We start from the raw sequence: 16,618 nt of genomic DNA, 5'->3' as shown, positions 1-16,618 counted from the left end.
ATCTTCTGCACAGTAGTAGCATTACAGAAATGTGCAGCAAACTGTCTTGAGGAACTGATTGCCATTAAAAACATAGCTGGATCTGTTCCTCTGTCTAGCTCATCAATGAGCTGTACCAAAGTCTGCAAAGTGAAATAAGTAAAATAATTACAGATATTCACCACAGCAGACCTGTACATATATATACATTTAGTCACTAACATGAGATTCAATATATTCCCAGCATATTATCAAATCTGTACATTTACACAATTTGCCTCACAACTCCATCTCTCAAAGCTAGAAAACACACCAATGTTCACCAATAACTTGGCCAGTATAAAGCTGTAGCCCTCAGGAAAACTTGACCACCCTTTGCTATCAGAATTTTCCAAAGTTCTATAGTTTCCAAACTTCTAAAGAAACACTAACAAAAACATAAACGGAAAAGGCATTTCAGTGAATAATTATAACCAAAACATGAATACTGAGCACATAATAAACCTTGCCTTGCAACAAGACTAATTCTGTGGAAAAGGAAAACCCTGAACCATTTCAATTTTTTTTACTTTTCATGTATCTCCCTTCCCCTAGTATAACAGCGCATTAGGTACAATAGTTAGGAACAACAGTTAGGAGATACTGAATCATCCTGCTTAAACAGTAAATATAGTTTCAAGCTATATTCAAAGAACTTGCAAGCAAATCCTTCAGAAACTGTCTTTTAAAGACCGATAGCATGCCTACTGTTCTTGGGCCTCTCATTTAAGTGTTTCATATGTTGAAAAAATCAGTCACAGAAGTACTGTTCTGGCAAACAGATTTACATTTTCTGAGTGAGATTTCATATAACTAAGCTACCTTGCATAGATTAGTTCTCAAAAAGGCTACCACAAGGAGTAACTAATTTCTGAACTGCTGAAAGCTGTTGTGGGTACTTTCTTCAGCATTGGTTCAAGATGGATCACTTTTTTGATTAGGACATGTCTGAGTTTTTGGCTTTCCTCATCATTTGGCAACATCACTTGATTATGCAGAAAGGAGAATATGTACACAGGGTATAAACTGCACACACTGCTGAGGGAAGAGAAAGGCTGCCTTACACACAGCAAGTCAAAATTTTTACTGAAATACTTAGTTTTTCTGTAGTGGTTATGAGCTTTTATAATCCCTACATATTACCATAAACATACAGTGTTATAAAGATAAGTGAGAGCTGCGAGGCACTAGAACAGGCTATCCAGAGAAGCTGTGGATGCTCTATCCCTGAAAGTGTTCAAGAGCAGGCAGGTTGGGGCTTGGAGCAACCTGGTCTAGTTGAAGGTGTCCAAATGGCAACAGTAGAAATGAGATAGCCTTTAAAGGTTTCTTCAAATATAAACTGGTTTATGATTAGGATTTTTGTAAATCACCACTCGTGCTAGACATTAAAACATGAAAATAACTGAAAGACTACCTCAACAGATAGGGTCTCCCTGCTTAAAAAAGGAGAAATGCTCTTGAGCTGGAATCAGGATGAAGACATTTTTCTTCCTGTATTAACTCTGAAACATGTTTTAAGTTTACAGTCAAAGTTACAGTTTACAGCTGTTGAGCAACTTGTGGCAAAGTAGTCAGTTGGCAGCTTAAATATTACAAGACAAATGTCAAGTTTTCCCCACAGCCACTGCTGAGTTTAATAGCCACAACACATTAGCATTCTGTCACAATACATTTCCTAGCTATAAGGACTAGAAAGTTCTAATAACTTAAACATTTTCTGAATCACTCTAAAATATATATTTGTTCTATTTTTGAAAATAGTCAACACTTCTTTTAACTCTACAGTTCAGGTTGTTTCAAAATTCTGAAGAATAACAGAAGAGTTGTTCACATCACAGTTAATTAAAACAGGCATCACTTTTACATGGCAGACTTCTCTGTGGTAGTAGAATCATCAAAATGGACCTCACTATGACACTAAATTATTTCAAATTATTAATGTCAATAGGAAGATATTATGAGCTAGTGATGTGCAAATCTGACGATTGTAACAAGCTTCAAAGCAATTTCTGAAATAATGTGACTCTTGCTTAAGTCATCAGACATTTTAAAAGCCTTGTAACACAAGAAAGCAAAACTGAGCCATAAATTTCCTCACAGAATAGCTTTATCATCCAGCATTTCTAATTCTGATTGTCCAAAGAAAAACAGCTTTTAATGAAGTGTGTGCTGGGTTTGGGGTAGAGTCAATTTTCTTAACAATGGCTAGTATGAGGCTGTGTTTTGGATTTATGTTGAACGCAGGGTTGATAATAAAGACATGATTTTGTTATTGCTGAGCAGGGCTTGCACAGAGCCAAAGCCTATTCTACTTTTCATACTGCCCCACTGGCAAGGAACTTAGAAGGGCATGGGAGGTTGGAAGGAGACACAGTCAGGACAGGTGACTCAAAATGACCCTTTGGTCCACCCACATGACATGCTCAGTATATAAAGTGGGGGAAAGAAGAAGGAGGGCACATTTGGAGTGACGTCATTTGTGTTCCCAAGTAAATGTTATATGTGATGTGGCCCTGATCCACTGGAGATGGCAGAGCACCTGCTTGCCCACGGGAAGCATGGCTTTTGCTGTGCCTGTAAAACACTCCATCTCAACCCACAACTCTTCAAATTCTATACCCAGTCCCACTGATGGGGGAGTGAGTGGCTGCATGGGGCTTTGCTGCTGGCTGGGGTGAAACCACAGAAAAGTGACAAGCAGCTACACACAAAGTTTCTTTTCAAGTGATTTGTGATGATGTAAGAAGGTGGTATCCACTTTTAGACGACTAAGTCCATGCTTTCAGGCAGTGTGAAACAAATTAATACCAAACAATAGAAAATAATAAAAAAATGAAGGCAAAAATACAATACTCCTTCTCCCACCCCAAATATTGGAAAAAAAAAAAAAAAAAAAGGGAAAAAGACAACATTTAAAGTAAGAATGTAACACAGTGTTAATAATGGTCTTGGTTTTGTAACCAAGACCTCTTCACAGGCAAATTTGGTCCTGCTCTCTAAAAATGCAATTCATTTATTAAAGGTTTTAAGGATATAGAAATGCTTGATGCACAATATACTGTAGAATATGGATGTCAAGTATTTGATAAGGATATAGAAATGCTTAATGCACAATATATTGTAGAATATGGATGTCAAGTATTTGAGTTTAAATAAGTAAACAGAAATAATTTTGGTTATATTTACCCTGAAACTATGTTGTAATTGAGAGCTGGGTGATCTTTTGGCACAGGAGGTACAAGAGGCTCTGGCTGCCATTCTTCAATCAACTCTTCTTTTTCCTGATCAGGAGAAAAAAATACTGTTTGACAAGGGAATTCCCCTAGAAAATACATTATGCATTAATAAACAGTTGATAACTGTATTAGTTGTATTAGAAATCATGTATACTAGAACATCTTACCTTTCTGAGATACTTAAAATTGGTATTATCTCAGAATCTTTAAATGAGAGGCTCACAATTATGAAATCAAAAAGGGAATAAGATAAAAAGAAATACAGACCAGATGTGTCTGTGTATTAAAGATCTTACACTATAATCAAGAGATGAGATACTAACATGATGTCCCTGCCAAATTTTAATAAATACTGTTTAATTCAACCTGTTAAATGTGAAAATTCTTCTCTACAGTTTATGCAACTGAATATGAATTCATAAAAATTTAATATAGATTGCCTCAATTTACATTCTCAAGTCTTCAACAGTGCTGTTTCAAAAACACTGGCATAAAAATATTTAGCAAAGTAACAAGTATATGAGAAGGATACACTGGAGAAAAACTGTCAAATGCTCAAGTAAAGGTAACAACAACTACTAAACCACATATCCTACACCTAACTGTGGAGGAATACTGAGGTCACATTAATTTCCAAAGCAGTACCTAAATTCAGGTTAATTTTAGACTGAAACCACAACCATAGCCCAAGAAAGAAAATTCCATCCTCACCTCACAACACCAGTGGGTATCTCTATACCATACTATCTGGATGGAAAATAAAAAATCTAAGACATAATTTTACACTAAGGGTGCTGACCCACCACACTGCAAGCCAGCAGCTGCTACTGTGCCGTCCTCTCCCATCCAAACATTCCTTGTGCTGGCAGAAGCAGTTAAAAAAACAGACAAAAGCCTTATTCAGATCCAGATGAAAACTACGTCAGCAAAAGCAGGATGGGATATATAACTAAACTAGAACCCACAACAAGAGTCCCAGTCCCAACCTAGACTGGCTGATGCTATTGGGAAACCACATCCTGTGTTGCAGTTGCCCAGGAGTATCTTATACCTTGCCAAAAGAGTTCAAAAACTACTTCTGACAATCACAAAGCAGGACATGCTCACACAGCCTTCACTCTGCTCCTGCAGTAGCTGTTGAAAGGACCCAAATCCCTAATGTATCGGATCAAGAGTTTTGCATTCATTTTGGAGCACGGGGCTGTTGGTTGGTGTTGTATTTCATTTTGGTTTGAGGTTTTAGCAGGGGAGGTTTATTGAGTTTTGTTTTAATTAGGCAGCAGAATAAATCAGGTGAGAAGTGGGTGCAGCCTGTCAGTTATGGAAGAATAAATAAGAAAAGCTATATTTGACATCAAATGCCACAGAGGGAAAGACTTCAGATCTTTCAGGACTTCATGGTATTTCTTCTGTTTGTGACCTGAACACAGAACATTTTTATATTGCCTACTCTGCCTTAAAACTATTAAATTCTTTTTTTTTTTTTTCCCAAAGAAAGCAGAATTAAAACCATGTAAGCATGTACTTAGCTTTTTCATTAAAGTCACATTTTTGAGCTAAGTGCACAAAATATCATCAAACAGCTTAACTAGTGAGTACACCAGCTCAATTAAAATACTTTTGTCAAGGAGTTTAGCAGAAAGAAAAAAGTATGCATAGATGGACACTAACTACAGTAAATTAGCACATTCCAATTGCAGTTAAGATCTATGAACATAAAGATAATAAGCAATTCCTAATTAGTATTCCTATCCCCCACTCACACTCATTTCTAAGAAGTTTCTAGTCTTCCCTTTAAAATCTTTGCTGCACACAAACTCAACAGCAGAGGTTACAAGCCACAGATGAGACATGGCAATATCCTAATTTTTTTCTTAATGTACCGTTGAACATACAGGAGAAGTATAATTGTCCTTTCAAACAACACCATTTCATTAATTCTAGTTCACAATCATTCTCCTCATCCGTTACACAGCATTTTGCTTTTTCATGGACAAACATTTGCATATTCACATCTTATGTCATCTGTTTCCACCAGTTCTTAGCAGAGGAGTGGACTGGAGACATTGATGATTAAAACAAGCACCAATCTCAGTCTAAAGCAGCCACCCACTACTGCAGACTAGACACTGCAAATCCTTTCCTCCTTCCACTCCCCAAATACCTCAGTACACTGGCCTGCCATTCTGACTGCTTAGGATAAACATGACCATCTTCCCCTCAACAAAAAGACAGGGCAGAAACAGACTTTAGTGCAGTAACCCAACATCAAAGTACTTTTATATTTTACCTCCTAAACAGATAAAATTTCACAGCAATATAAAAAAAAATTAATTTTCAAACATACAGAGAAACCATCTTTTTAATTCACATTTTAACATCCTCAATACACACTTGATTTGCATATTTCTCCTTAGTTTGCTGCACTGAAAACATTCACCTGATGAAGAGAATGAACTCAAAATTTTCAGTTTCCATTTCCTTGGACTGCAGTGCACATGAACCCATCTCTGAACTTTTCCTCTTGCCCATATATAATTACTTCTAATTTAAATAAATAAAATATACATAACATTATAAAGTCTATCTATTTTATTTTATGGCTAATACATAAAAAACATGAAAATATAATCTGTAAAATGCTTGTAACTATATTTTATAAATTATAATATACATACCTTTTTATACATTTAGCTTTAGGCTTTCTGGCTCTCTGAATCCTAACCGTAAAGGAAGCTTGGTGCAGAGGCTGAAGTCCCCACCTCCATGTGTGTCCCATATTAGAAAGGTGTGGAGGCAGCAATGTTGGTACCTTGCTGTGATCTCCTAGGCATGACTCTTCCAGCCCCAGTATTCCCTGGACTCTGAACTTTCTGGATCTCTGAAGCCTAACCCTACAGGTAGTAGAATCTTGAATTTGTGCACATTTATACATTTTAAAAAAATCTAAAATCTGTTTATCTAAATAACATAGATAACCACACGTACATATACGATGGGTGGTTGTATTCTGTTGTGGATTTTACTTTTTAATTGCCATATACCTTGGGTAAGAAAAATATTTGGGTGTAAACACATTCAACCCAAATTATTTAAAAAGTTGTCTTGTTTACCCAGATTCTTAAGGAAAGGTAGCAATTCTGTTAATGAAAACAGTTCTTAGCTAGCACTAGTGTTCTGAAACAATGTCATATATGCATATTCTACATTAATATCAAAAGATTAATACAGCTTCTAATTTACTGGCCCTCAGAGTCTTTAATTTCACAGTATTTCTAGATTCATGTAACAGAATTGAATAAATTGGCACAAATAATGGGCATGCCAGTTAGAAATTTCTTTCTTTCAAAGTATGTATGTATCCTCATACATGAGAGTAATTGTACCTGCTTAGGGAGTCTCTACTCAGAATTACTGAAAACCTTAACAGGAGAAGACTACCTCTGCTATTTCCTATAGAACAACATCTGATCAGTCTATGAGTGCTGTTCCTGCAACACAGCTCTTAAGGTAAATGTATATCTCAGCCACACATTAAACATTTGCCTCCAATAGGAACTTTCCAGCCTCCTGACTAGTATCACTCAAAAAAAGTGCATCCCATACTACTACTGCAATATAGTGGAAATTTTAAAACCAAAGTAAAAACTTTTCCTCCCATTTGCAAATGGGAAGATGTGACTCTTAGTACTTCAGAAATTTTGAGAGAAAAGCTCTGTATCATTACCATTTACTGCAGACTAAAAGACAAACAGACCTGTAAGGCACCTTCTTTTCACACTAAATGCTCCCATGCAAACTTCCACAGCCCACTGCAGTCCTCATTGCCACTTTCTACAGACTTTACTTTGTGTGAAAGCCCATAAGAATCTATGTCGAACACCCTGTATGGCCACAGACTTATTTATGTTTTCTGAAACACTGAACTATCAGGAACTTACAGTATCAGAGAAGCACTCCACCTTTTTAGTTAATGACTTGGGAGATATTATTTTCTAAAAGAAGCAGTAGGAATACTTACAAATATTATTACCAAAGCATAAGAGTTAGCAAGTTGAAAGGTGATTTCTGCACTGGATTTCGCAGTACTCTTGCTCCACATTTAACTGAACCTAGAATCCAACTTCAGGGTGAATTTCTTCATGGTTTTAGAAGCATGACTCCTAAGTGCACTAGGTTGCACAATATATATAATTTCCTTCTGGTTCCCCAGGACTGACTTGTCCTAACAGATCACTAAGATGGCTGTGCAGTAATTGTATTCTTCATTAATATTTATTACATGGAGCCAGCTCTGCTCTGGCAGTATTCCCAACGATAATTCACAAAGGAACCTGCAGTACCATTACATGAGTGGCTGGCACAAAGGTAGTGTGTGCTCTATCACTTGAGCAGGCCTGTCTCCAGTGGCTGTACCTGAGTAACCTAGTATTTCTTTCCGGTGTGGTAAAGACAGGACACCACAGCATGACTCAAACTAGAACAAGACAGAAAGCAAACCAGTAGCAGTCTCCTTGCTGAACAGCTGGCATGTTTCTACATGTAGATGAACACACACAGAGAAGCCTGGCTGTATGGGATTTATGAAACAGACTGGCTGTGATGGTGGGAATTTCCTGCATAGCAGCTCGCACAGTGCTATGACCAAAACAATGCTGTTAAAACTCTAAAGTTGTATCTCTTGCTGAACAGCCTTTGCACAGCTCACACTCTGTTCCCACAGTGAATAGACTGGTGCATGCCCGAGAGATTGGGAAAGGACACAATCAGGCCTGCACTAACCAAAAGCAGATTTCAAACTGTATGATGTCACACAGCAATAAAAAGGAAAAGATGGGTTTTAAGGAATTTAGTCACCTTTTGTTTGTGAACTGTCTGATATTGGTCCATCCACTGGAGGTGGTGCATGAGACATTATTTGTCTTATTTTCTGTCTTCTTTCCTCTGCTTATTAAATAATTCTATATTCACTCACAAGTTTCCTTGCTTTTACTCTTCCTTTGCTTTGTAAGCAGCTGAGCAATGCTCAAGCCCATGGGGTTTATCCATAACACAGACTAGTGCCAATTAGGTGCAGATTTTCATGAAATTTAAGGAGATGGCATGTCTCTGTGTGTTTACATCTATTCCACTACACAAAATACATGAACTCTCTTCACAAGAATTATCTACACTGTAGAAAGAGAAATGGAATCATTCTATGACGCTGATATATCAGTTTGCTTAACTCCTTCAATTGTAGAAGATGTATTCACACTATTCACACTGCTGTGTTTATTCTTACTTTCAGTGAACTACCTATAGACAAGACCTCCCCTTCCAAATACAGTTCTTCCTAAAGCAACCACTACTTCTGTCTTCAAACGTCAATGATACAGTCAGCTCCTCTTAACTTTCACCATCTTCTCAGCCAGCCAACTTGAATACAGGATCAGAACAAACAGCATTTCACCCATGCTATTTTTTTTTTTTTTTTTTTGCCATCAAGATAAAGGTAACAAGCCAGTGGTGTCTTTAATAGTCAAACCCTTTGCTGCAATACCACTCACAGCACTCTGTGAGTCTGTAATCTACAGTGTGAATCAATGTATCCAGTCAATATACAAAGTAATCCTTGGTTACATTTTTGCTAGTATTCACATTCCTTTTCACCCTCTAACCTCAGAAAAGTTTCTATAAATCTCAGCAAAAGTATCACAACAATAACATATTTGCATGCTGCTATTTTTCAGAAAGCCTGTTAACAGCTGTCCTGATAGTGAATTTTAATGCGGTCATCCAGCAAAAGTAAGGTTATTTAAGCCTAAGCCATTTCCACATTTTTCCTCCTGACACCCTTCTAAACCCTTTCTTCCACTGCAGCAGACTGGCTACATGTGCAGTCTCCCAGTTGTTTATTGCCCTCGGTTAAACAGACACAAAATAATTTTCTTCCCCCCATAGCACATTTGTCTGTGTACTTTCCTCAGCTTCAGTAAAATGGTCAGTAATGAATTAAGATGATGACCTGCAACTGCATGATAAAATCCAAGATGCACATAGAGTTATATGACCCAATTTCTTACTTTGTAAGGAAAAGACATGTTTCATCTTTTCTGGGTCATAAATTTTCCAAGAGTTGCAAAGAGCCTTTTCCTGCCTTCTACTGCAGAGAGAATGACTCTTAAAAACAAAAAAATGTATCCTCCAAAACACTAGAAATGAAAACTATCTGATGCACAAAAACTCCAGTAGATGAACTGTACTAATTTCTGAATGGATAATCTGGGCTTACTTTAAGGCTGGAGCATGTCTTCCTAGATGATATGAGCATTCATTGTTTCACCACACTGGAGCTCCCTTTGCATTCATCCCACCTCTTATTCTTATCAAAGATGGCAAACTTTGAGTATCCCACAATCAATTCAAACTCTTCCATGCACAAAACGGAACCAACCATTCTTGATTCTTGCTAAGTTCACATCCTGCCTCCAGTCATAGAAGCATTTGTGTTGGAAGGGACATTAAAGCCCATCTAATTCCAATATCCCTGCCATTGGCAGGGGCAACTTCCACTAGACCAGGTTGCTCAGAGTCCCATGCAATTCAGCTTTAAACACCTTGAAAGGATTGGGCATCCAAAACTTCTTTGGGCAATCTGCGCCAGTACTTCACCATGCCCACAGTACAGAATTCCTACCTAGTATCTAATCTAAACCTCCCACTTTGAAGCCATTCCCCCTTGTACTGTCACTATACGCTCTTGTAAATAGTCTCCCTCCATCTTTCTTGTAGGCTCCCTTCAGGTGCTGGAAGGCTGCACTTAGGTCACCCCTAAGCCTTCTCTTTTGCAGGCTAATCAAGCAATATGATTAGTCCTAAATAATTCTCTCAGCATTTTCTCATAGCAGAGGTGTTTCATCACTCTGATCATCTTAGTGGCCTTCTCTGGATCTACTCCAACAGGTCTGTGTCCTCCCTGTGCTGGGACCCCAGAGCTGATGCAGGGTTCCAGGTGGGCTCTCACCAGAGCAGAGCAGAGGGGCAGAATCCCCTCCCTCCCCTGCTGCCCACGCTGCTCTGGATGCAGCCCAGGACACGTTTGGCTTTCTGGGCTGGGAGTGCCCATGGCTGGGTCATGTCCAGCCTCTCACCCACCGCACCCCCAAGTCCTTCTCACAGGGCTGCTCTCCATCTGCTCATGCCACAGCCTGGGTTGATAGCAGAGGTTGCTCTGATCCATGTGCAGCATCTCGCACTTTGCCTTGTTAAACCTCATGAGACTCCCACGGACCCACTTTTTTCTTGTTCCCTCAAGTGTGTCAGCCACAGCAGTCAGCTTGGTGTCATGTGCATATCTGCTGAGGGTGCCCGTAATCCCATTATCTAAGCCATTAATTAAGGCATTAAATTAATTAAGATTTTAATTGAGATATTAAATAACAGTGATCCCAGGACAGATTCCTCACCTGTCACTGATGTCCATTGGGATTCAGAGACAATGGCTGCTACCCTTTGGGTGAGACTGTTCAACCACTTTCTTATCTACCTACCATCACATCCAATTCTCTCCAATTTAGAGAGAAGGATTTCGAAGGGGACCATGTTAAAGTCCTTATACAAAAGTCCTTATATTCAGGTTTTGTTTTTGTAAATGACCCCAGTAGCCCTTCCCTTGTCCACCAATGGAGTCACTCCATCAGAGAAGGCTACTAGGTTGGTCAGGCAGAACTTGCCCTTGGTGAAGCCTGCTGGCTGTCTCAATAAATATCTGCTGAAGTGCTCTCTAGAACACTCTAAGCTTGTTCAATAAGTGCTCCCCAAACGAGGACACTACCTGCAGTTTTGCAGTTTTGCTCACTATTATAGACTTGTGCCTACAGTCCTTGTATCCTGTTCATTGATGAATTACACTTAGCATGCATCCTTAATGTGCCTCACTAATGAGAGTAAGATCAAAAAGCATGCACACACATGACATAGATGAAAATTACATATTGCAATTACAAATACCCATAAATCTCTTTCACAAACTTTCTTTAGTACCAGGAAGAAATTTCATTATTTTATCCTATTTATAAGGGATATCACTATTCTGAAGCTGAAATAAACTACTCCAGGGACATCCTCAAAATACACCTTACTCATTTGTGATAGTCTACAGCCAGAAGTCAGGAAGAAACTCCAGTCTTCATAAGTACAGTTTTTTTTATTTTCTCTGAATGACACTGCAAAAGTAGAAAACTGCTGCTAAACTACAATTTTTGTGGAATTCACTGTAAACTATCATGAGTTATAACTCATAGACACCACACATACAGCTTGAGCATTTTTCTACTACCTACAATCTTACAGTTCATTTTGCTTGGTGGGCGTTTTTCACATAGCTCTTTCATTTTTACAATAAAGCCCTCCATTCAGAAGAGCTAATGACAGCTTTTCATAGCTTAACAGTCACTGTCATATCAGTTTTCTTATTTCTCAGACTCTCAAACACAGTGCTACTTTAAAAGCACAAACTAACATATTTAAGCAACAAGCAGCTCCTGAGTCCAAAGTAAGCTCACCCTTGGAAGTTGAAGAAAAACAAGCAGAACCATGTATAATGCAACAGTGGTTCAACACTGTTGAACCAATCTAAATCCAAATCAATCTAAACTGTTTCTCTAAAGAGAAATATTTTTTCCGCATACCTTAAGTGTTAGATCAGATCGCTCTTGAAGCTTGTATGTCTTGGAGAAAAGAAGTCTGATTATCCATAGTATCAGAATTCCTTCTAAAATGAGATGGTAAGCTGGAGCCTGAAAACAAAAGTACAAAAATTAGTCTAGAGAGAATTCTATTTCAAGCAGTGTGACACAACATTTTGTCCCTACTAGCACACCCAGAAAAAAACCCAAAGCTGATCATCAGCTGATATATTTCTAAATCAGTAAAAATTTTAACTATATTAAACTGGAACGTTTTGCAGCTATTTCTTGTAGTTATTAACTTAAGTTTGAATGGATTTCGTCTGTTGTTCATACACATAATTTGAATACCAAGAGTAGAGGCAGTTAAGTCATGAAACAGGTTGCACCAGTCAGCACCCGTGAAGGCAGGCAGCCTTCAAAACAAGCAGAAGTATCCCGAGACCCTGAAAGTCTGTGTCATCCATACAAAGCCACTTCAACTCTCCATCTTTGTAACCTACAGTCCACAGCAGCGACAGCCAGTATTTACAAGGAAAGACAATTCTATTCTTATAGTCAGCTTCTGTCAGTTTAACAGGCACTTTGATCAGGTATAAAACAACTGAGTCAGCTCAACTAGTTTTGTCCTTTTGTATTTTACTCTCTTGTGTGGACACAAAGTGTGGGAATACACAAAGCAAACCAGAGTTGATGCAAGTTAAAGTTATCCTCTTTGGGTGCTTGGCGGACAAAAATCAGTTTGCTCTGGCAGCACAGCTGATTTGAAGTAGATGTGGAGTTACCGGACACCTAGTATTAATGATGAGTTTCGTTATTCCATTTCAGAAAGGCTCCTATCTCTTATTTTGAAGACTAGAAGTGCACACAAACCAGCATACTCCCTCTTCAAGTCAGGGGAATTGCTCCCACCCATCAATAGTTTTGGTGGTATCTCACCTGCCAACAAGGCAGAACTTACCATACATACAGAAATTAAAGTAAATTGGATGCAAGCTTTTAAAACCAGTAAAGAGTCCTATGGCATATCAAACTTCAAATAACAAATGCTACCTATTGCAGAGTACTCTTCTGCGTACATACACAACACATATGACACATGTAAAGAACACACAGTATACTCCCAGTGAGGTCTCTGTGCTTTTCAGTGCCCACAATTCTCCTGGATTCAGCGCACTAGAGAGTGCTACCTGCTTCGTTAGCTAAGCACTTCTATATTTGGACTGCAAATCTTGCATACATTCTTTAGAAGTTACCACCCTTTGCTAAAGGAAGGGACACAAAAACACCGCCTATCATCAGGACATCCTTTTCAACATCACGGAACAAAGCCTGGGTACAAACACGCACAGCTGATATCCCCCAGGAGGGAACTCAAGCCCAAACATTTAAACGCCGTTTCTTCCTTCGCAAACGACATCTGTAACTTACAAACCCTGACCCCAGTAAAATCCTGTGAACCTTAAGGCTTAATGCTCTGCTACACGCCTTAAATGTCGTTTCATAAACCCGGAGAAATAAAGACGCGCGTGTATATTTTCAATACACAGCCACGGCGCACTCACACATCCTCATCATTCAGCGAGCGCAGCCCGACCCCGCAGCACCCAGCTCCCGATCCACCACCCAGCACCACCCACCGGGGGCAGCTCCGGCGATAGCTCCCCGCTCCCCAGGCCGCCCTGCCCGGCCGCACCTCGTAGAAGGCCTGCACCATCTCCACCAGCACCCACTGCTGCCCCACGCCCGCCATGGCCGCCATGGCCGCGCCGCCGCTTCCGCCTCTCCGCCCGCGGCCGGGGCGGGCCCCGCGCGGCGCGGCACAGAGCGCCCCCTTGCGGCCGGCGCGGCCCTCAGGGCGCCCTCAGCGCAGCGCTCCGGGCGCGGCGCTCCCGCCCGCGGCGCTCCCACACGCGGGGCCCTGTGGCGAGCGTGAACAGGGAGCGAGGCTCCCCTGGGAAGATCAGGGAATCACTGACTCTCACAATCTCTGTCAGATTGACAGGGACCACGGCGGATCGGCTGGTCCAACCTCCCTGTTCAAGCTGGGCCATCCCAGAGCATATGGCGTGGGGCTGTGTCCAGACTGTTTTTGGATCTGTCCAATCAGGCAGGCTTCGTAACTTCTTTGTGCAACCTGTTCCGTTGTGCAGTCACCTGCACAGTAAAGTTTTCATGTCCAGGTGGAACTTCGTGTGCTTCAGTTTCCACCCATTGCCTCTTGTCCTACTACTCAGCCCCTCTGAGAACAGCCTGACTCCATCCTCTTGTTTTGCTCTTTAAACACATACATAGGTGCACCCTTCATTGGTGACTAAACGAAATTAGCTACAAATTGGACTTGCCTAAGAAGACGAACATGGATGTATTAATATGTTTCCTCACCACATTTCAAACCTGGTGCTGTTTATTGAACTTGATGGAGTTAGCTTGGCGTTGCTTCCTCCACACACACAGGCTTCCTCAGCCCCACGCTGCCCTAGGTGGAATGGGGCAAGGGGCAGATCCTGTGCTTGTGTGCCTCAATATTACACTTAACACCTCTGTATTACCTGTAACTGGTGAATTCATTGCTGCAAGGAACAATTGCTCAGATACTTGGCTAATGAAAAGATCAGCAAAAACAAAACCTGAATATAGTGGAAATAATGGGTAAGTTCAAATATGAGCAGAAATTGCTACATTAAGAGTCTTGCCAAGGTGAGTGGCCCTAAAAGGAAAAGATTGTTGGGAGAGATAAATTACAGGAGGAAAAATAGTACTGTTGAACTCTCCCCGGACCCAGGTGTTGGGAGATGGGTGAGTCACTGTGCATAGCTGTGCAGGACCTGAGCAACTATCTAAACGTCAGTGGAGAAGAGGGACAACTGGAAAGAAGACTGCTTGGGAAGTGAGGTAGTTGTTAAAGATGATGTTTGAGAATGGTTTCCCTGGAGCTACACAACTGTGGAGTGTTTCTGATGGTCTTCTTGGACAACACAACAGAGGCACACCCCTTGGGTTTTCACTCACTAGTCTTCACTGTGGTTGGGTGAGAGAAACCTGGGGCAACAGTTGATGAAACAGTTGATAGCAAAAGCCTTGTGGCTGTTGCTAACTACAGACAAACAGTAGCTTACAATTTTACAGTAGTGGATAGTAAAAATCAGTGAACTTCACTTTCACACTACTTGAAATGCATAATAGTTAATTTCCCTGAGTTTCTGAACTTAATTATATACTTGTAAAATTCCAATCTCTGCACAATAAAGAGAAATATGTGGTTTGAGGCTATCTGAAAAGTCAAGAGAGACAATAAATATGTCTTGGCTTTTAGTTGCATGAAGAATCTTGTCTTCACTGTTAAGTACTTCTGTGGCCATTGTGTCATGCTGGAGTCTTGGACTCTTGGGAGATGAATGCTATACCAGCCTCAAAAAATGTGTCTGGTATGCAGTCCCAAATTGCCCCCAGAAGAGTGGGCCACAAGAGTTGTCTTGGTGGGCAGCAGATTGAGTCACATCTCTGCTCTCATCAGATTCTGACTTTCAATATTTGACATATATATGTACCATTCGAAGACTAAGAAATTGATTTTGTGAAACACCGGATGAATTGTTTCCAGCATGAAATGCAGTGAAGTTAATAACATGCTAACCAGCAATTCTTCTGGCAGTGGATTCAGAGTTCCTGGTCTGGATTATCATAGTGCTGGGTCTCATAATAATGAGCCTGTCCCTATTGCTCAGCAGTTTCATTGTTTCAACACAGGGCAACGGCTGCTGATTGCTTTGGGCTGCTTTACTTCTGACAGTAATAAAGTGAGGGAGGTAAAGGGATAAGTCCTTCGCAATGACAGTTTATGACTAGAAAGAAAGGGGCGAGGAAAAATATCTCCAAAATTAAAGACCTGATGAAAGCTATTGAGATAGTTCCCTATAAGAATTCCTGGTCTGTATGTTTCAAATTCTGTATTCCCTCCACATTCTCCATTTGCACAGTATTTCTAAAGCACTCTTATTTTGGATCTCCCTTACCAACTGATTCATTTCTCATGCACTGCTTTGAATCCCCAGTTCCCCTGGGTCAACACTAGAATTCCAGCTATCTGCTGTAGTTCTCTGATCACTCTAGAAACTGAAAAATAGGATTAAGTATGGCTATGATTTTTTTTTCCTATCACAGATGTAGCCAGTGCCAGTTATTTTTCTGTTATTTTCCTCTTTGCTCTATTAGTTTTTCCTCTGGCTTCTTAATTTTTGCTTTATCAAGTATGAGATAAACAGTCAGAGCTTCTATTGACCTGGTATCAATTGAGAAGGGGAGAATGGCATGGGGAAGCGGCACATAACTGTATAGGGATGGTGGTACTTGCTGTCATCTTAGTTGTATTGCTGTCTTGGAGGTATGTGTCTAGTAGGCAGAGACATGTGGGAACTGGTGGAAAAAGTTCCTGAGGGTCATTTACTTCTTTCCTGCCTTCTCCAACCATACACACAGAAGGGGGATGATGGTGTTGGAGAATAGAGACATAAGGGAGTGTTTGCAGCTATTCTCACACATTCTAGGTGATGAAATCTTAGTTTAGATTATTGTGGTTTTAGTGTGCCTAGTTGTAACATGTTGGCTTTGTGACTACCCTGAAAAAAAAGATTTAAAAAAAAAAAAAAGTATTGGGAAAGCAATCCCAAAATGGCAAGGGGAATAGCAGGA

The 16,618-nt window shown here is 40.1% G+C and overlaps 1 protein-coding gene across 2 annotated transcripts in view; it reads right to left on the bottom strand.

The window, feature by feature from the left end:
• The window catches only part of SPTLC1 (serine palmitoyltransferase long chain base subunit 1), a 34,821-nt gene extending 21,066 nt beyond the window's left edge, over positions 1–13,755 (bottom strand). The window contains exons 1-3 of one of the 2 annotated variants that reach the window (XM_002189705.7): positions 13,623–13,755; positions 11,930–12,037; positions 3,208–3,302 (exon numbers count right to left, since the gene is read on the bottom strand). In XM_002189705.7, coding sequence (XP_002189741.2) covers positions 3,208–3,302; positions 11,930–12,037; positions 13,623–13,688 — 269 coding nt within the window. In that variant the 5' untranslated portion in view covers positions 13,689–13,755. Of the gene's footprint in view, positions 1–3,207; positions 3,303–11,929; positions 12,038–13,566; positions 13,591–13,622 lie in introns of those variants that run through there. The other variant, XM_072921829.1, reaches the window with a different exon arrangement.
• Between the last annotated feature and the right edge of the window lie 2,863 nt (positions 13,756–16,618).

The sequence above is a fragment of the Taeniopygia guttata genome, chromosome Z (genome assembly GCF_048771995.1).
Source record: "Taeniopygia guttata chromosome Z, bTaeGut7.mat, whole genome shotgun sequence".
Lineage (NCBI taxonomy): Eukaryota > Metazoa > Chordata > Aves > Passeriformes > Estrildidae > Taeniopygia > Taeniopygia guttata.
This window is presented reverse-complemented; position numbering and strand designations above follow the sequence as displayed.